The sequence below is a fragment of the Atractosteus spatula genome, chromosome 2, assembly GCF_055471065.1.
Source record: "Atractosteus spatula isolate fAtrSpa1 chromosome 2, fAtrSpa1.hap1, whole genome shotgun sequence".
NCBI lineage: Eukaryota > Metazoa > Chordata > Actinopteri > Semionotiformes > Lepisosteidae > Atractosteus > Atractosteus spatula.
Genome location: NC_142707.1, coordinates 72,601,239 through 72,622,498, shown reverse-complemented (window position 1 = coordinate 72,622,498; position 21,260 = coordinate 72,601,239). Strand labels below are relative to the sequence as shown.

At 42.0% G+C, this 21,260-nt stretch overlaps 1 protein-coding gene across 1 annotated transcript in view; it reads right to left on the bottom strand.

The window, feature by feature from the left end:
• Window positions 1-16,207: 16,207 nt before the first annotated feature.
• cdk19 (cyclin dependent kinase 19) overlaps window positions 16,208-21,260 on the bottom strand; it is a 66,399-nt gene continuing 61,346 nt past the window's right edge. Inside the window, exon 13 of the mRNA XM_088909262.1 lies at window positions 16,208-16,468. Coding sequence (XP_088765388.1) covers window positions 16,343-16,468 — 126 coding nt within the window. The 3' untranslated portion in view covers window positions 16,208-16,342. The remainder of the gene's footprint in view (window positions 16,469-21,260) is intronic.

Below are 21,260 nucleotides of genomic sequence, written 5' to 3'. Positions count from 1 at the left end.
ACACGTACACGTAAAGTTGGAAACTCATTAAGGACTCTTCACCTTTCAGGTTATCAATTTTAAAATTCTCACGATAGCAAAAACTGAAAAGGAGTACACGCATTGAAAACTGGTTCAATAAACATCCATTCAAATTAAAGAACACTTCTTGTACAGTACAGATTGTCTTTGCATTTACTTGTCGTTTTTTAAGGGTGGAAAAATAAGTTCGTTCAAAATCAAAATGTTACAGTCCATCTTGCATGGATACGTTACCAATACTTGACAAAAACTGGACTTGCTGTGATTCTAGATCCTGTAGTAAAGCTACAAACGCGATACTTAGAAAAACAAAAAAGGGAACACATCAGAAATCCAGTTGCCTTACAATTTTGTTTCCATGTCTACTCAAAACTGTGTACCCGTCGACCCCAAAATGGGTAGAAAATGTTGCACTTGAGACCCATTGCGTGTACTCGTAAGACATTGTGCTTTTAGCGTATGAAGTACAAGAAAAAAAATTAACTGCCCACCACACACACACACCACATCCTCCTGCAACCGTCCCCAGTGCCCTCCTGCCTGAAAGAGGAGTTTGTGCAGGTCGGCCACTTGGGCAGAGCTGAGATACCTACAGGCGGTGCAAGCCTGCACAACCACAGCTCAGCCAAAGCAGTGCAAATCGATGCATAAGACAGCTGTTCACCTTGCAGATCTGCTTTGGGGGTCTTTGCCGTACAATGAGCTCAGGAAATGAATCACAGTCGAGTTCTGGTCTGCACCTGTGAGGATATTTGTCTGACCTTTTTATCCAGAGCAACTTAAAGTTGTGACCTTTGCTACAAGGGTGCGTATTAATAAAGCAATGTGAGTGAAGTACTTCACTTCAGGGCTCAACTGAAGCTCAACAGGTGTGAGCCTGGTCAGTACCTGGATGGGAGACCTCCTGGGAAAGACTAAGGTTGTTGTTGGAAGAGGTGTTAGTGGGGCCAGCAGGGGGCGTTCACCCTGCGGTCTGTGTGGGTCCTAATGCCGCAGTATAGTGACGAGGACACTATACTGTAAAAAGGCGCCATCCTTCGGATGAGATGTAAAACCGAGGTCCTGACTGTGGTCATTAAAAATCCCAGGGTGTATCTCAAAAAGAGGAGGGGTGTAACCCCAGCGTCCTGGCCAAATTTCCCATTGGCCCTTACCAATCATGGCCTCCTAATAATCCCCATCTCTGAACTGGCTTCATCACTCTGCTCTCCTCCCCACTGAGAGCTGGTGTGTGGGGAGCATACTGGTGCACTATGGCTGCCATTGCATCATCCAGGTGGGGCTGCACACTGGTGGGGGTGGAGGGGATCCCCATTACCTGTAAAGAGCTTTGAGTGGAGTGTCCAGAAAAGCGCTGTATAAGTGTAAGGAGTTATTATTACTAACTGTAGGGCTCCATCCAAGACTGAACCCACAAACCCCCTGCCAGGAATAAGGGAGTTCTAACTTCCTCCTTGCCACTGTATCTGTCCCAAAAGACACATTCACAACTCAAGAAACTTCACGCTATTTTCAGCTTGGTGATGCAGTAGTAGTCTACTGAGATGTGATTTGTATTTCTACAGTTTTTCGATAACCTACTGAGAGCGTGAAGGGAGAAGGTCATACTGCACAATCTTTTCTTAAAGACGAAAATGAAAAGTACCCTCAAATATACAAAATTCACGTTCTATATAAAACAGCTACGAACACCCAATACATTGCATATATTATAATCATTGAAAATCCAGTATGTTTTATATGGTGTGTCCTTTTCCTCTTGAAAAGGAACTGGACAAAATATCTATTTTTACTTGATGGTTCCACGTCCCTGCAATATCTCTATGTTACATCGCTGTGTAAGTATTGTTACTGTTTGCATCTTTGTTTATACCAGCAGTTGATTTCTATTTGCCTTTGCAAAGGTAAGTTACGTTTTAAACTCTAGATACTAGGGTGTTGGTCTGCAACACTAACCTGTTCTAACATGTCGAGCAATTAGCAGAAAGAACAGCTGGAGAAGAAAAAAACAATGTAGTTTCCTTGTAGAATTGCTATTTGCATTTGATTAAAAAAACAGGAACATCTGACAATATTCAAAAACAAGGACAGACAAATGCAAGTGACTAAAATGTATTTAAAAAGGCTAAAACAATTAAACAAAACTTTTAAATATGTTTCTGTGTATTCCACATTGTTTTACTCAGTGTCTCAGTGAGTGAATGATGGCCATGAACTGTTTCTGTGATATTTGGACATTAGTCATCATCTGAAATAACCCTCCTTTAATTGCAGGGTAGACACACTCACACCAGAGCCGATTTTCCCAGGAGTCAATTAACCGACATATACAGTATGCCTTTGGACTGTAGGAGGAAACCCACACAGACACTCATCACTGCACCAACATTCAGACTACATTTTATTTAACATGATTATATTTTTAATTATTACAGTATCTAGTTACATCACACATGGTATAAACCGTTATGGCGTAATAAAACAACTATTTTACCTGCCTCACATATTTAGCACTAGTGTTCAGATTTATATGGTTTTACTTTGTGCTTAATAAAAAGCAATAATAACAGCAGTTTTATTTACAGAGACGTGTGATGAGGAAAGAAAAGTGGTCACATTGGAGCTATTTCATATTTTTCAAAAGAACAGAAGACATTAGTTTAACTAGAATTATAACCTTTACCTTTTTATTAAACAAGACATAGTGGCTTCTTAGTTTTCATCAACTGACCTTCAGGTGTGACTTCTTGGCCTTTAGACATTTTTTTCATTCAGTCTTATATAATATATTGAGTTTATGAAGGACAGAACTTAAGAACAGAATGGTGAGCTTGAGGTAAGAAAGAGAAAAGGTAAGAGTCCAGATTTAGTCAGTTGAACGTTTATGAGTGAAGAAGCATATTTACATTGTATAAGTCCTTTTCTGTGTATGATTTAAACTTCGTCTTTACAAAGCAAGATAAATACCTGCTCTGCTCTCTGCTCCTAAACATTGTTTTGTTTGTTCTGAATAACATTAATGAGAATCTGCTTCTGTAATTCTTTCTGTGCAAATCACTTCATTTTACATTCTGTACGGTCTAAGCCTTATAAGGCGTGTGCATGATTCAGAATATGCTGTCGCTATAACTTGGACTTCAGCGTGCCAACCGAGAGTTAGCCCATACAGCTGTGAGTACATGCAGGCTGCTACTGTTGGAGTCATCACATTGATTTTCTGTAATGAGAAGACGCTGCGTGTTGTGTTCCTGTGAATCACTTACGCATTCATTTGTCATAACTCAATGGCGAATGACCTTTAGACTTCACCACTGCCACGACCGTGGATATACCGCTCTGATAAATATCCACACCACTGAGGCTACCACTGAGACGCACAATTTGTGCTTTTTTATTTAATTTTGGAACATTCCACCATGCTTTTCAAGGATAATTGAACAAATGATGATGATAAAAATATCTTCATTGATAATGAATAGTCATTATATACAGTATTTTGTAAACATTCCAACCATCCTATAGAATACAGTTACTTTCTGTGAGTTCAGTGGTTTTTCGCACAGTGTTAAAAACTGAAGTTCGGAGTCTCAGCCACCGGTTTCCAGCCTGTGGTCCGAGGACCCCTGGTGATCGGCAAAGCTACTACAGGGGCCCTGCGGAAAAGAAAATCAATCTGCACTTAAGGCTCTGTCTGTACCTGACATCTTCTCTCTGAAGTGAGGGAAACACCACCAGCCTTCTCACTAAGGGGGTTGCTCAATATACACTGCCTTGCAAAAGTATTCCCCTCTTTCCGAAGGCATCCCATTTTATTGAATTTACAAATTATATCTGTGCGTTTTTTAAAGTGAATATTACTTAATCAGAACTTAAAAGCTTTACGTATCTTCACGCAAATGCACCACAATCCCTTGCGAATAAATTGATTGAGGTGATGATTAAGAATCACACATCATTTAAAATCTGTGCATTACAAATATTGATCATTTCTTGTTGCTGCGTTCGATTTCCATGTGTGTTGGAGAATAACCAACAGCCGCTACCACCTGGGGGGGGTGGTGAAAAATTTTGGTAATTTCAAAGGAGTTTTTCAGGATTTTCAGTTACAGTGCTATGACTTGTATGTACAACAGATAAAAATTGCAAAAGCTACAGAAGCAAAGTATGGTCTAAATTTGCACTCTACTGCACAAAATCAGAAAATATACTGTATGTTTCAATGATTTTGGATGCTCCATAAGGTTTATGGAAATTTTCTATGAACTCTGAGCAGGGAAACAAATTCTAGCTAATACTTTTAAGGCGGATGAATGTAGAAATAATGTATTTTATTCCTAAACTATGTTAAGTCCATTGTTCATACCAAGAAATATCATGTCTGCAACTCAAATATCACCCTGCAACTCACAGCTAGCAGCCCCCTGAAGCTCAGCAGGTGTGAGCCTGGCTAGTACCTGGATGGGAGACTCCTGGGAAAAACTGGCTGGCTGGCTTTTGCCCTGCTTTTTTATCCCTTCATCCAAACCACTAGCACTCCAGCTGGACCAGCAGACCCTTACCACAGAGAGGTGTGGATCGCAGGAAGACCCGTCATGTATCATACAGCAACAGGCGGTGCAAGCCTGCACAACCACAGCTCAGCCAAAGCAGTGCAAATCGATGCATAAGACAGCTGTTCACCTTGCAGATCTGCTTTGGGGGTCTTTGCCGTACAATGAGCTCAGGAAATGAATCACAGTCGAGTTCTGGTCTGCACCTGTGAGGACATTTGTCTGACCTTTTTATCCAGAGCAACTTAAAGTTGTGACCTTTGCTACAAGGGTGCGTATTAATAAAGCAATGTGAGTGAAGTACTTCACTTCAGGGCTCAACTGAAGCTCAGCAGGTGTGAGCCTGGTCAGTGCCTGGATGGGAGACCTCCTGGGAAAGACTAAGTGTGCTGCTGGAAGAGGTGTTAGTGGGGCCAGCAGGGGGTGCTCACCCTGCGGTCTGTGTGGGTCCTAATGCCCCAGTATAGTGACGAGGACACTATACTGTAAAAAGGCGTTGTCCTTCAGATGAGACGTAAAACCGAGGTCCTGACTCTCTGTGGTCTTTAAATATCCCAGGGTGTTTCTTGAAAAGAGTAGGGGTGTCACTCCAGCATCCTGGCCAAATTTCCTCCTGACCTTTATCAATCATGACCTCCTAATAATCCCCATCTCTGAACTGGCTTCATCACTCTGCTCTCCTCCCCACTGAGAGCTGGTGTGTGGGGAGAGTACTGGTGCATCAGCCAGGTGGGGCTGCACACTGGTGGTGGTGGGGATCCCCATGACCCATAAAGAGCTTTGAGTGGAGTGTCCTGAAAAGCGCTATATGAGAGCAAGGAAGTATTAATTATTATTATTATTCACAGGATGTCCGCCTCAGGCAAGCCGCTCTGACTCATTTCAGAGCGTACACACCCATGGAGAGAGGAGTGGGAGGAGGTTAAAGTCTCTTGTAAGTACTTGTGCCATCTAGGACTGAGGCATCGGTAGTAAATCATTTTTATTGTCTCTTCTCACAAGGCATGAACCTGCTCTAATGTACGCGCCAAAATAATTGTCCACCAAAACTAATTGCATAACCTGTGAGTGGACAGTAGATAGCAGACAAAACTGTAGCCCTTCTGGTAATTGTGTTGTGTGCCTGTGATAATTGGGAAAGAGGTATGAATCATCTGTACATCTCTTTGTGGTGTAATGATACAGTTCACACAGTTCGTTGTGACACAGAGTAATATGCTGATGCCTTTTTAAACCAGCTTTTACAGCTGGCAGCCCACTGAAGCCCAGCAGGTGTGAGCCTGGCCAGCACCTGGAGGGGAGACTCCTGGGAAAGCTACAGTAAGGTTGCTGCTGGAAGTGGTGTTAGAGGGGCCAGTAGGGGGCGCTCACCCTGCGGTCTGTGTGGGTTCTAATGCCCCAGTATAGTTATAGGGACACTATACTGTAAAAAGGTGCTGTCCTTTGGATGAGACGTAAAACCGAGGTCCTGACTCTTTGTGGTCATTAAAAATCCCAGGGCGTTTCTCGAAAAGAGCAAAGGTTTCACCCTGGTGTTCTGGCCAAATTTCCCCCTGGCCTTTACCAATCATGGCCTCCTAATAATCCCCATGTCTGAACTGGTTTCATCACTCTGCTCTCCTTCCCACTGAGAGCTGGTGTGTGGTGGTGAGCATTCTGGCGCACTATGGCTGCTTTCATATCATCCAGGTGGGGCTGCACACTGGTGGTGGTGGAGGGGATCCCCATTACCTGTATAGTGTTTAGTGGAGAAAAGCGCTATATAAGTGTATGGATTATTATTATTATTAGCTTTTCTGTAACATTTCTATTTCTTAAATAGCTTTTCAAAAAAAGTAAAGTTCTGAAGAGCTATTTTCAATTTTTAGTCTTCTTGTTACGTTCTCTGTGGCTTTGAGAAAAATAGATACAGTATTCAATGTGAGCAAATAGATGACAGTGACGTATCAAAATGCCAATTTGTTTAATCTTTAAGTGAGATTATGTTCATGTTTAACAAATATTGACAGCAACCATCAATTCAGCAAGTCATATCTTGTAACATAATTCCAGAAAGTTGTTTTTAGCTGCTGATTCTGGAAACCTTAATGGTTCTGCTTTGCTAGATATGCTAGATATTATTTATATTATTAGTAATGGGATTACTAATTACTACTGCTGTAGGTGAGAAAACACAATGCTATTGCCCTACATGGTATTTATAACCCACAAAATTTAAGTTTCAAATCCAGAACTCTAACCACTGCTCCACTAATACTACACTACTGTACTGATGCCCTACTCCACTATTACTACTGCGCCAGTGACGAAGAGAGGGTTTCTTTTGTCACTTGGATAAAATCCTCAATGTTCTACATTAATGCGGTTCACAAACGGTCAGATGGTTAAGCGATCACTATTTCATAAGACTAATATAGGGTGCACACGTACAGTAGGTGTACCTCTTAGCTGTATCATCACGAGGTTTTCAGCTGGGCATAGCATATCTCATAATACGTCCAAGTGGTAAAAGACAAACCAGTTTTGAGCACACAAGAAGGAAGAAACCTGTCCACTTCTTCAATGTGAAAACCAGGGTGGCTATGGAGTCTGCTAAAGTAAGACTTTTACTAAAATATGTGGTGTCCCGTTTGCTTAACAAGCCAGAGATGTTTAGAAGCTATTCCAATGAACGTTTTCCTACTGGAGCACCTCTGACTAGCATGCAGCACGGTCTCGCCTCCTGTTCTGCCACTCCAGGCTCGCTGTGGATCACTGCGGCTCTAAAGCTCAGCCCTTCTTACGCCTGGACCATGTAGTGATTTTACAGGCCGTGGAAAATATTGCCGCATCCCCTGTATAAAACAATCGATACAAATCATGAACACGTGATTAAGATTTGCGCTCAGATACAAAAAGAAAGCCTCGTCGTTCTTTACAGTTTCATCTTTTTCGGCTTTTAGAGAGGGCAAGCCCGCTGTTACGCAACTGGTACCGGTGGGACAGAAAAAGGTGATGTTATTTCACAGGTCAGCCCACACAAGCTCAACATATCCAGCTCCTAGCGCCACTCTATAGAAGAACCTGCAGCTCATAAAGTGCAAAATGGGAGTAATATTGTTCACACCAGATCAATAAGACATACCGACTAACCCTCACAAAATTAGAAATGAGCACGTTCCTAGTGGGTCGTTGATTACAGATCCTGACGACGAGATTAGGAACTGGCTGACTTTCTGCTGTCGATGAGGTCAATCAATTCCTTCTTCCTAATATTTTAAAATTGACTGAAAAGCTAAGGCTCTCTGCCTTAGAAAGGCGCTAAAGACATTTATACAATGTGGTCTTATACTGTATGTGTTGACTGGAGCTGTGTGCCCTGCATTTCGAGGCAAAGATGTAGAACTGTGAGGCAGTGTTTGCAGCTGTGTGTCCTTTTCTGAGGTTGTGCCAGTGAAGGCAACAGAGCTTCTAAACCTGCGGATCCAGCTGGCACACAGCTGCAGGCAGGGGATACTCTACTGCTTGTTTCTGTGAATGAAAGGCACCCCCGAGTTCCTCACACAAACATGTTGCCAGTGCTTCCGAAGTCGTACGGAAAAAATAAACGTTTCCAAAAATGTAAGATAAGACGAGGCACTTGGCCAGTGAGAGACATTTGACTTGATCGTGAATCATTAATGGCTGAGACTTTCTTCGGCATAGACAAATGCACAAAAAATACAAATAATAGCATTAAGAAAGCAGAAGGTTTAACAATATTTACTTTGTTTAAAATACACAATATATCAAGGTCCAACGGTTTAAGAAACCTCCCCACATGTGCTGTTTTGTAATAAAAAACAAACTAAGCAGTTACCGTGTAGTAACTGGTGTAAGTAAGCTTTCATTCGTGTACTAGAACAGACATCGGACTTAGGTTCTAGCAAATCCTCAAAGTCTTTAAATCATATTCATATCAATGTTAGCAGGAAGCAGATCAGATTGAACCTTAATTATCTGTTAAGGAGATGTAACATCACACATACTGTAGCATTCCACAGAAAATAGTCCAGTTTGCTGAAAGCTAGGATGGATTCGTTGCCGAAAACCAAACAAGCTTGTTTCTTGTTTTCAGCCTTTCTGATGGAGAAAAAAGAAAGGATCCATTGCTCAGCGTAAGCGGCCTGTAAGCCTGTTTGGGCATCTGGCTTGCAGAAACGGCGCGGTGACTCTCGTAGAGAGAGCAATGGAAAAAGAGGGATGCCGCAGGGAAGGGGAATCTTCTTCAGCAAGATCGCTCCTCTAAGTCCCAAGAGACTGGCTCTGCCACACACGATGGTGCAGCTGAAATGGAACCTCCCACTGCCAAGAAGTGGATGTTGAAGCTTCCTGGAATTACAGACATTTCAAACGGCAGTCGTTTATAATGCACAGAGTTGACCACAAATGACTACACAGGCGGAGCAAAACATTGATCCTCAGACCACAGGTTCAGCACTCAGTGCATTCATTTCCCATGAGGCAAGGTTCTGTTGAGAAATCGGTAGAGGGATGAATATTTATTCTCGCTAGAAAAGGAAATCCGAGTGGCGGCTGAACAGAACTTCATCCCCCAGCCCCACAAACCATCTGCACGTTCAGTTTGTCAGAGCCTTTTCTGCAACACACTAACAGTCCTAACGGATCTGTGTGCTTTGACAGAAAACAGGCCGAGACCTACTCATGATCAACAGCCCATAATAAGATGATGTAAACAGTACAAATGTTATCTTACAGAATGATATTTCAACAGAGTTCAAGAGTGTTGCCTAACATTTACTATATAATGTTGAAAATAGAATTCGTTATATGATCTTGTAATCTAATTTTTAAAGTAAAACCAGGTTTATTAATGCATCCATTAATGATGTCGCAACATTAGCTGATGAATTTCTTACATCATCATTCTTCTTTTCTTAATATTAAAAGCACGCAAAAGAGTCTTATGATAGTTCGCAGATTGAGAGTCGAAAATGTGATAGAGTATATTAAGAAAAAGGTTTATCCAACCTTTATCCAGGTTTATCCAACAGAATTAGGAAGGTACCTTTTCAGTCAGGCTCCTGCGCCAGGAGAGAGTCCTAATTCTTTCTGAATCTCTGACCATGTACTCAGAAGGAAGCAGCGTGCAGCCATTGTTAGGGTTCTGGACTAGTAACTGGAAGGTTGTGGGTTCAAATTCCAAGGAGACACCGCTGTTGTACCCTTGAGCCAGGTACTCCACCTGAATTACTCCAGTGAAATACCCTGCAGTATACCCTACCACCAATGAAAGATTCAGCCAGTGAACTCATAGACAAATATTCATTGCGGCTCCCTCTTGACGCAGCCCGAGTGTATACAGTGAAGAGTGAACGAGCTCTATAACTCATTCAGGGCAAGAGGCTCTGAGCCAGCGTGGAGCTGTGGTCACATCTGTGTCAATCCATTCTGCTGAGCACTCCAACGTACACATTTAACTCAGTGATGGGCTAGCACAGAAGTCGTTTTTATCATTTATTTTATGTGGATAAGTAAAATTAATGAGGATAGTGCTTCTTTTTCTTATTAGCCTGCTTTCCATGAGTTGCAAGGGACATACACATATTTTCAGTTACCAAACGTCAGGCAAATGAAATTCCACAGTGTGAACACGGAACCCGAATATACTTTAACTATTTAATGAAGACATGTTGTAAGATTGTGACCTGTCATGTACACACATGACCACACAAACATAATCCCGACTTCACTGTCTCTGCCTGCACAGACACAGAAACTGTTCTGGAAAAAATATTAAAAAGGCCACAGAGATACCTCAGCTATGTCAAAGTGTCTCAACTCAGATATTTCTTGTCTTGTCTTTTGTGTAACAATACTGTTTCCTAAAAAAAAATATAGAAGGGCTGATTTAGTGACAACGCTGAGAATCCTAACTGCTTTGGGCAAAGCTGAGCAAATTCAGAACTTAGTAATATGTCAACAAAACATGGGGACATGCGGTTTCTTGTGCAGGTGGGAAGGGGAATCTTCCCAGCATTTCGCACGAGGAGCAGTTTACCTGAACTGAGCAATTAATCAGTTCGAGCTTTTACAGCAAGTGTGTTTGACAGGCAGGTTGACCAACAAGATCACAGGAGTTGACCATCCATCCATCATCGATGCCATATTTCATCCCGTAGTCACTCTCCTCCCAAATTCAGTGCTCCGTGGTTTACATGGCTGTCTTGCAGCTCTGGGGCCCTGGGTTCAGCTCCAGCCCTGGGGTGCTGTCTGTGTGGAGTCTGTATGTTCTCCCTGAGTTCACATGGGTTTCCTCCAGGTGCTCCAGTCTCCTCCTACAGCTCATGCTGGGAGGTTGATTGGCATCTGGGGAAACTGGCTCTGGTGTGTGTTTGCGTCTGTGTGTGCTCTGTGACGGACTGGTGTCTCCTGCCTTGGGCCTGTTGCCTGCTGGGATAGACTCTAGCGCCCCCATGTCCCTGAACTGGAAAAAGCTGTGAGAAGATGGGATTTCTCCCAACACACAAGATGCTGTTCTCTTACAAAGAAATCAATGTAGACATATCCATGCAGCATTTGTGCTTCAATTGGACTCCGCAGAAATTATCAAAGCAAATTCTTAAGCTGTGTTTTGCAATGCAGAGCGTAGCTGAAGATGTCTCCTTCAAGGTTGGAGATTTAATACACACCATATTGAACACTACTGCATGGGAACCCCTTTCACATTCACTAATTCAAGCCTTACCAAAGTTTGTTTAAATCTTTAAAATGCATTTTAACAGCCATCTTACATTCATCATGGCTTCATGTGCTTGTATGCAAACCATTATCGGTAATAATGGGATTTTGGGGGACAAAAGAATTAAATGCCTTACAAATTAAACTGGTAGAAAACAACCAAAAATGGAGCATGTTATTTTATTTCAGTTAAACCTGCAAACAGTGAGGGAATTATCAAATAAAACAACCACAAAACATCACATCTGAAGCAAAAGAAATTTTATTACAATAGAGGATATAAAATAAATATACATGACTTTTTTTCTCATTTAACAGTCATTTGTACAGTGAAATTAAGACAACTTTGCTAAAAGCAGCTGTACTAGTATTTTTATTTTTCCTGCACTGTGCTATTCTCATATTGCCTTAGTTGAAAAAGCTATGGAATCACAGCAGATATTCTACACATAAGGTCCGAGTATAGACACACACAGAAAACAGATGTAAGGAAACAGGCACCCAGATCTGGAAAGAAAAACCTTTTTTACGCCTTTACCCAAATTTCTTTGCTTTATTTGCATTAAGTAGGCCATTTTGAGTCTTTTGGGGGGGGGGGGGGGGGGGGGGGGCAAGGTTGATATGGATTTTTGTTCTGAAGTGCTCTGGGGGTTAACACCTTGTGAGCCCAGACCTTGCGCAGGAAAGGCTTCTGCTTCTGAGACACGACTGAGGATTGGTCTTGTGTCTGGTTAACAGCATAGCCAGTTTCTTTCCTACATTCAAATTCAACATAAAGACCGAAAGAAACTAAGAAAACTAAGAAACATAGCACAGGGCTGACTAATGGCAGCAGACTCTGTATTGTATCATGAGACAACGTGTAACCCTTCCAAACGTGGGCATCTATTTCCTTATGTCCAGTCTCTGTGAATGTATTGGTATATATATACACATAACTGAATGAGTGACTTAAGTGCTGAAAGGTTTGGACTGAAAAAGACAAGCACATGCAACACACATTAACAAGGGGCAATGTGAACAGGTGCAGTTTTAGAAGTGCACTATTGTTTATATATACTATATAAAAAAACTCTCATACATGATTGTTAAAATGGACATTCTCTGTCCTTATTTCTTTTGTCATTTTTTAGTGTCTAAACGACATTAAAAAACAAAAACAAACAAAACATATTAAATAGTATTAATTTACCACTAAATAGTTCGGCAATAACAGTGCATTAAGGACAATTACCATAGCAAATACATTTTTCTATTCCATGATAATGAAGAACTCTTAAAATGTGGTCTTATGTACAATATTTCAAATTCATTTAAATGATGATAGTTAATATTCCTTAGAACAGAAAAGCATTTCATTCACTAAACCGTCTTTCCACAATATTCTTTTTAATGAGACAGAAATTCATTTAAGAGCACTCTATCTAGCGACCGTCACATTTTGCTGCAAATAAATCAAATTCGGCAAAGACACAAACTTGGGAAATGCACAAACCTCTTGAAGAAGGCAAAACTGAGGTTAGAATTGGACTGTGACGCCGAGGTTAATACCCAGACTCCAAAAGGCACTGTCCACGTACTGAAGTGCATCACTTCAGTAAAAAAAAAAAGAAAAACTGAAGAAGCCAGAACAAAAACGCTGAAGAGCTCCCTACCGACAACAGCTGTCTCAGAATAACACACGTGCACAGAAAATAACACTGCTGCACAGGAGGCATTACTGCCCTAAAGCATTTCAACACCATCCCAGACAGAAGCACACCCTCCTCTTCATCATGTTTTCCTTTCACTCCAGTCAGAATCCAATCAGACTGGTGGCCGTAACTGACTTCCAAAGCTTACAGTATGTATCCCCCAGGTTCCATTCTGCTATTTGCTATATACAGTACTCCCTCCTGCAGAAGTGCGTCGTCACTAAGATTAGCACGCCAGAATGCAGGGTGTTTCCCGTCACACATCAGTGGAAACGTAGGAACCTCCACTTACGTTTACAGTGCAGCACAGGTTTTGTTTTGAATCCCAAAAGTCAAAGGCCTCCAGTCAGGACCTTTCTAATTCAGTCTGGGATCCTCACTTACGATGTTACGATATGGACGGGAGATTCTGACAAAAAGGCAAAGCAACCTCTGGAAAAGACAGTACTGATTCCGAAACTGCAGTGCTGGAGACCAAAGCCAAAAACTGAAAGTAAAACATAAGGTTTTCAAGGAGTAGCGGGAATCTAAAATAGTACTGACTGATTCTGCAAGTGAAATGACGATGATATTTCCAATCTGTTTCGGGTAGATATACATTTGCATAGGAACAACAGACTTGCATTAACGCCCTGGCATTGAAACAGAGGATGAGTACAGTTGCAACACACTTGAGATGAGATAAAATCAACACAATATCATGAGCTTTAGTATAGTACCTACTGCTTTAGAGTAGTACATTATGTGGCTACTACTAAGGTTTTCAGGAAACATCTTAACACTGTGTCAAAAAGGGTCATTTATACATCTTCCTTCAAGACAAAACCTGCTGCTGCTATGTGTTACATTGTATACCACAATTCTTGAAGTCTGTATATCACAACGGTCATACTCAGCAATTTTTTGGGACCAAAACAAAAATTAAAACAGTTACGTAAAAAAAAAACCCAACATGTAAAAAAAAAAATTTTGTAAAAAAAAAAACAGATATACAAAAAGGCTGGATCAGTCCTAAGAAATTTGTTTAAAAAAGGAGCAGTGCCTTTTACACATCTGACTTTCACCTCATGACACCCAGAAAGAGTCGTCCGAAACCCATCCTGTAGGGCTGCCAAGTTCCGGGTTCCAACAGCTCTTTTATCTGTCAGTCTATGGTGATTCACAGAAGGGAGAAAACTGGGAGAAAGGCAGTCGTTTCATCAGACGTCATGAAAATTGTTTTCAGGCGGTTCACGCTGTCAACGAATGGTCAACAAAAAGGCTCCTGCTTTCTGATGTCTCCACAGCACAAATGGGAAAGCACCTCCCAGAAGAGCCAAGAGACTGCGGAGTTTCTTTGATTTCCATCCGCAAAAGCCAAGTTCGTATTGCTACTTGACCATGACAAGATCAGAAACTGTTCCCGTGTACGAACGCTACAGATTCTCCAATGTCTGAGCAGCAGTGGCAGTACTGAGAGTGTGTACAACTACGCCTTGCCAGTAAGCTCCCTGATGTTAACAAGACAGGACTTCATGACTTTTTGGGATCCTCACACAGTTATGTGGGTAAAAGAACAGAAAGGAAAAGAGATCAAAGGGATGACTGGTATCTGCTGCTTAAAAAATCACTCCGGGTCACTTTTCTTGGTGACACCAGGAGGTTTCATGAGATCTTACTGTGGTGTGGGAATCTCAATTCCCTCTCTGACCATTAGAGGGCGATGTGGCATCGCCTTATACCGGCCTCTGAGATTCAGACCCCATTCTTGGCAACTGGTGTTTCTGTAAGCATCATTATCCGCATCTCCACATTAGTCTCTGTTGGAGGCCAGCAATGTAGCTCCGGTCTCTTATTTTCACAGGACAGATACCACCAAAGTGAGTAACAACAACAACAACAACAATAATAAAAAATTGTCTGGCATGCTGCTCAATGAAATACTCAGTGCTCCATCCATCTGGTGTGTGTAGGGCCATGCTATCTGGGTCTTCACCCAAGTGTTTTAGGATATCCCACTCTCTCTCTGTCCCTGAACCTTTCACAGGCCATGCTGACAATACCACTGCCAAGCGGTACTTTTGGCAAAATTAATCAACATGAGGTAATGGTCTCGACAACAGACGCAACCAGCTTCCCCCGTTTCCTAATTCCCACTGCAAAGGGCTGCTGTTTCCACAAAATCCTACATCACAACTCCAAGAATACCATCATGGGGCAGCTGAGCAACACAGCCTGACAGCTCTAAGTGTAAAAAAAGAAAGAGAGAGAGAACAGCCCATCAGCAACTGCTATGTTCTTTACAAAAAAAAAAGAAAACAAGTGCTGTAAGATATAAAAAACAATGCTTCATAAAAATCCCAAGTAAAAAATAAAAAGTCTCCTAGGCAAGTGCAGTGATAGGCTGAGGATCGTGAGGGATCACTCCCCCAGTCTCAATGAATTTAGGGACCGAAATGTGCAGATCACTTGAAAAGATGCCATCTCTCTTCTAGCGCTGGTCTGGAAAGGACCCCGGTGTCGACCTGTGTGGATGTCCAGGAAGCAGAGAGGAATCCCACCTGTAGCGGAATGGGAGCACCTTCTGCTTTATTGCCAAGCACGATCGTTCGACAGCAGTCTTCTCTGCTCACTCTCCTTGGAAGGCAGGAGGGAGGGGAGGATTCTGTCAGCATATCCAGTAGTGCACATTTGTATAAATACAGGCTGCCTGACTCCATATTAAAAAAACCCCAAAACATTATGAGCATAAATGTATACATACTATATATTTAGATATTCCCTGCAAGGACATGCAGGCTGCTCAGCTGCTGCTCCTCCTTAGTGAGCTAGGTTGTAAAAAGCTGACTGCAGCTGCATCTGCTGAAGAAAGGTTTGTCTCTGTTCAGGACATCAAGATCAGAGATCAGAGTCTGTGGGGGGGGGGGGATAAGGGAATTCTCCTGCGCGCTCATTCCCCCGGTCCTGTATATAAAAATATTTACAAAACAAGAGAGCACGAAAGTAAACTTAAAACTCTACGGAGCAGCAAACAAAACGGGGCTCTTGTTAAAACACGTAGAAAAGGTGCTGTATAGAAATGAACAGGTCTGCAATTCCTCTTCGAGAAGAACTGTTGTACTTTAAGCACTATGGTTCGACCCCAGCATCGTCTGTATGGCAGGGTTTAGACAGACAAGTCTATTTAATAGTATCACAAAAAAAAGTCCTTGTTATTTTTTCTTAGTTTGTTTGTACTGTAAAAAAAAAAAGGCAAGGTAACATTGGGAACAAAATGAAACAATTCCTGGTGCTCTTCGTCACCAGAGGCCTAGAATAAACGGTCAGTCTTTTTGGTTCCTTTTTTGTTTCCGTTCTGCTTCTCTTCGTGGAAGCGCCTCAGTACCGGTGAGACTGGTGAGGATACTGGGAGCTCTGCTGGGACGAGGAGGAGTATCCCATAGTGCCCTGCGACTGAGCAGAACCCTGGATGTTGCTTTGGTAACCCAGCCGTGAGCCGGAGTGCTGCAGAGGGAAGGGAAAAAGAAAGATCAACAGCAGCAGTAGGCGGCTCACCTTTCCACGAGTCCCTTACTGTATGTTAGCTGTCATTCCAAGCTCTGATCGTAAAGTTTAGTCATCTAAAGTTTCCAATTAACTGAGTTACAGCAGCTTTCATGCAAAGTGATTTTTAAAAAGCAAGACTTTCTTTTAAGAAGCACGCAGTGGGTCAAATGATGTGAAAACTGCTGGCAAGTCAATTTCTAAACAGGAAAAACAATGTCCGGACTGAAAGACGGAAAAGGGAAACACATCTGCCGCACATGTGCTCTTAGCGTGACGAGAAAAAGAGACAGGAAGCAGATCATTCAATAAAAAAATAAAATATTTGTAGAAATGGCTTCAAGGCTCTTAATTCCATCCCAGTGAGCGACAGAGTGAAGAAATGGGAGTGTAACACAGGTGTCAGGGGCTGTGTTTTGACTTTAAGTTTGTATAGAATGGTCAGTGTCTCCCTAAGTGCTGATGTTATTCTTCTTGTCCTTGGAGCTTCACATTGAAGGTCCTTGCGCAGATGATCGTTAATTACCACACGGCTCAGAGGGCACTGAGGGAGTGCGAGTCACACGACTCGAGAACAGGTTATGAATACACAATAAATTGTGAGCCACTTGATGGCAATGTTCTCTTTCAAATCCCTGCAATGTCATCACATGTAACACTGTGAGATCATTCATTATTATTATTATTATTATTGTCGTTGTTGAAAGTCCGGGGCTGACAAAGATATCTCATCGTGGGATTGAAAACGCCGTGCTGAAAGAACACATACGGGAATTCTACACACATGACCACACAGCGGACATTTTCAGCAGCTCCAGCGGTACCTGGTGTTCGGGACTGTTACAGATCAAGCTCCCCGCTGACTGACCTCAGTGAGAGTCAGTCCATCCCAAGAGAGAGCCAAGTAAAAGTCAAGCAGAGAAGGCATCGTCTGAAGACAAAAGCCTACAAATGAGGGGCTACAATGTGGAGAGCTGGCTGGTCCATACAGCCCTGTGCGGGCTCACACACTCCGTGGGATATTTATACCTCTGCTGAGCGGTGACTTTGGAACGCCACAGCTGTCCATGTGCAGGCTCAGTCCTTTCTAAATATAGACCCGTGTGCTGCAAGGTGACACATCTCAACCTCCTGAACGCTTTCTAAGCAGGTTCAGAAGAGATTAATCGTACTCAGGGAAGTCCTGTCTAGGTGCTCCCCTGATGATCGTGTCGTGCGTAATCTCCTCTGTTCTGTTAGGGCGAGTCTGTCAGGGACAGAACACAGTGACAAAACTGACACTCTGCTTTGCAGCGCTGACCCCTGAGTGCCACAGAGTGATATAACCCTGTCACTGCTGTCTGTGTTTCCACAGGACACAATGGACACTGTCGGGTGCTTTATACACTACTGAAGAGGGAGACAAAATGCCATTTTCTTTATGCGCACCCCAGTCAATGCATTACTGTCACTACTGCAGGAACTGCTGTTCTGTAGGAACCACCGGAATGGCACTTAACATATCTCCAGTGTAGGAAAAGCACAGCCTGCAGACACCCCAGAGAGCTCTCGCAGGGCTATGAGCCAAGCCGTAGAAATATTTTCGACGCCCTTGAGACACAGGTGGAGCTCTGTAGTGAAAACACCTGAAAGATGACACTGACTGTAGACAAGTACTAGGTATTCCATTAAGGAAGCAAAAACAAAGAGCAAGAATGAAAGGGGAAAGACGCGAGGGCTTCTGTTGACTGTGCACGGCGCTGGGCACCACGAGACGGAAAGGATTTGTCTGCTCTGGAATCTGGCCAGGCAAGAGCAAATAGGCACCTTCCAGCGCTCAACGGAACGTCCTACACCGACAGGATACAAGACTTAAATTGTTACAGCTTTCAACACAAACCAGAGAAGGAGAAGTGCATTTAAAAACACAGGACAGGAGGCACTAAGGTACACAAAAAAGTGGGATTCTGGAATAAGCTACCCAGTAATGTGACATTTCTTGCTAGAACACAGAATGGCCACATCTCATTTGCAAACAATGTTTCTTGTGTTTGTGCTGTTCCTAATCCAGAGGTTAAATCTTTTTTTGTTAAGACGCTTAAGTCGTGAACTTAATAAAAGAAACAGCCACAGTGGCTGTTGGCGACATCTACAAAAAACAGCAGATTTTTTAGGACACAGCAGTTCCTCATGAGAGAAGGCAGTGTTGAAGACACAGTGATCTGGAATGTTCTCCAACAACAAATGCTTTGCTTTCATTTAAACAAACAGGACTTGAAAAATTAACTCAAATAAAGTCAATGTGTCTTCAATAACTCCTGGATTGTACTTCTCCTGTTACGAACAGAAAATTTAAATGTATACAAAGTACTTTTAGGGACGGTATGTACAAAACCAAACATATTGGCAATTCCAACTTATTAAATATAAATATACAATGTCAGGAGAAAACATTATTTGAACAACCTATGTTTGTGACAGATAACATTAAAGAAAAATGGTTGGTTTGTTTTCGAGCAATTATTCCCGAGACGACTTTGCAAATTACATTCTTTTGAATGCAATTTTTGGATTACGGCAAACATTCATTACATTAGAACATTAGAAAGTATATATCTCAGTGAACAGCTGTTTAACAAAGCCCTTTTGTGGAAGGGAGAGAAAGCTTCAGGCAAAGCAGGAATATTCTGAACTGTAGTGAAAGAGTCAGCTACTTTCCATATTCAAAAGTCAGGTGATGAACCACTACTGAATAACTTGTTTAAACAGTACTTAATCAATAGACGATCTTTTAAAAGTTTACATAAAAAATTAGATCTACAAAGAAATGTTTTCCATTAGATGGAATTGTACAAGGTTTAATGCATCATTAAGTAGAGCTAAAAAAAATCCAACACATAAAGAACAGGACGTTCCTGTTTATGACTCGCTCGCATGACTTCAATGTAAAGACTGATGTAGAGTTTTTGAAGAACTACAATCAACTGACAGGGCTGAGTGGAACATCACTGTTTATCTCCCACCAGGCGTAACAAACCCCCCCAAGGAAGAGTGACAGAAGTAAGCACTGTCACCAGACAACGATAGAAATACTGGAAAAGAGGCACATGTAAAACAACTGATCAAATGCCTCTCAATTGTTTTAAGAGGTAGGATATGTGACAGCACTTTTAATCTCAACTTTCGTATTGTGTTACATAAAGAAAATATATTCCTGTTGATACTGCCACTAATCCATTTGTCAACGAGCATTAATGCCCAAGAGGACAACGAATGTTTCTGAGCTGAAAGCCCTAGTTAATACTGAAATATTATTTCAGAACCCCAAAGAAGCGATACTTGGGGAGGATGTGATTTTCTCAGATGTGATAAGCAAAATATTAGCATTAACCAGATTGTGCCAAATCAGTAGTAGTTTTCTGACACTGGCCTACATTGACTAATCTGCACAGAGCACACCTCATACTAGTGCCAAAAACCCTTTCTCCTCGCGCTGAAGGTGGTCTCATACCTCACTGGGACAAAATAACACAACTCCAGCCTGAACGACCGCATAGCAATCTGCTCAACTGAGTGGAATGCTGAATGGCCTCTTTTGCATATAATAATGTGCTTTAAAATCACAATTGAGCAGAAATACCACATTTGCGGTATCGAGCTTAAGAACACGTACTATACTGTACCGTACAAGAGACTTTTTCCAACAGAAAATCTGAGAAAAAACATTTTGAACAAATAAATTGAACGGGAGGTTATTACATTTCCAGTTTTAAAGTGTTCTTTTCTTAGTATTATTGTCATCGAACTGCTGAAAGAAGTTGGTACATAAGAACATTTTGCAAACGAGAAGAGGCCAGGGATCTAATCTAGACATTTCTGGAAAGCAGTCAGGGTCTGGTAGTGCAGGACACTCCCTTAAGCCTCAGCACTGACCTGCCGGCACGTCTCTGGACTGACTTCAGAGCAGCAGCATCTCTTCTATAATGTGGTGACCAAAACTATACACAATGTGCTAAATGAGGCCTTACTAGTGCATTATACAGTTCTAACACAACATCATTCTATGCTTTTAACTAATTATCCTAGTATTTTGTTTGCCTTTTTTAAAATCTTGTCTAGAAGATATAAATGATGTGTCAACATAAAAAAAGACTAAATCTATTTCAATAGTAGACTCTAGCTCAGTGTCTCCCATTCGGCGTGGATTGTTCATAATTTTTCCATTTGCCTGCTTTTGCTGCTGGAACATGTCTACATTGGACCTAAATGTCTTTGAATTTCATTTGCCGCTTCCAAAAGTGGGAACTAATCTTCCTAATTGTCACCATCCGCAAAAGTGGGTAGTTTCCCAGCTACACCACAGTCTAGATCATTGACACAGATTTAAAAAAGCAGTGGTCCTAGTACAGATCCCTTTGGCACCCCACTAATTCCGTCACCCCAATATTGGCAGGGAAACATTAGGTGTCAAAAGAAAGAGACCTCGTTGTGATCTATATGATCACTTGTCCCCCGTGACAAACCCTATAATGGTCCAATCAAAGGGCATGTTAAAGAATTTCTGCACACAGGAGCTCCATTAGGAGTCGGAATTGGATGTATCGCTCAGCCCCTCAAGTCAGTCAAGTGCAGCACACGACTGAGACTGAAGAAGTCCACATCTCGAGGAGAGGGCCAAGGACCGCCTTGAGAAATAAGAGAGACATTCTGGGTTGCCCATTAAAACCAGATTCAATGAACACGGAATTAGTGTTGACACCTAACGAGCTGATTG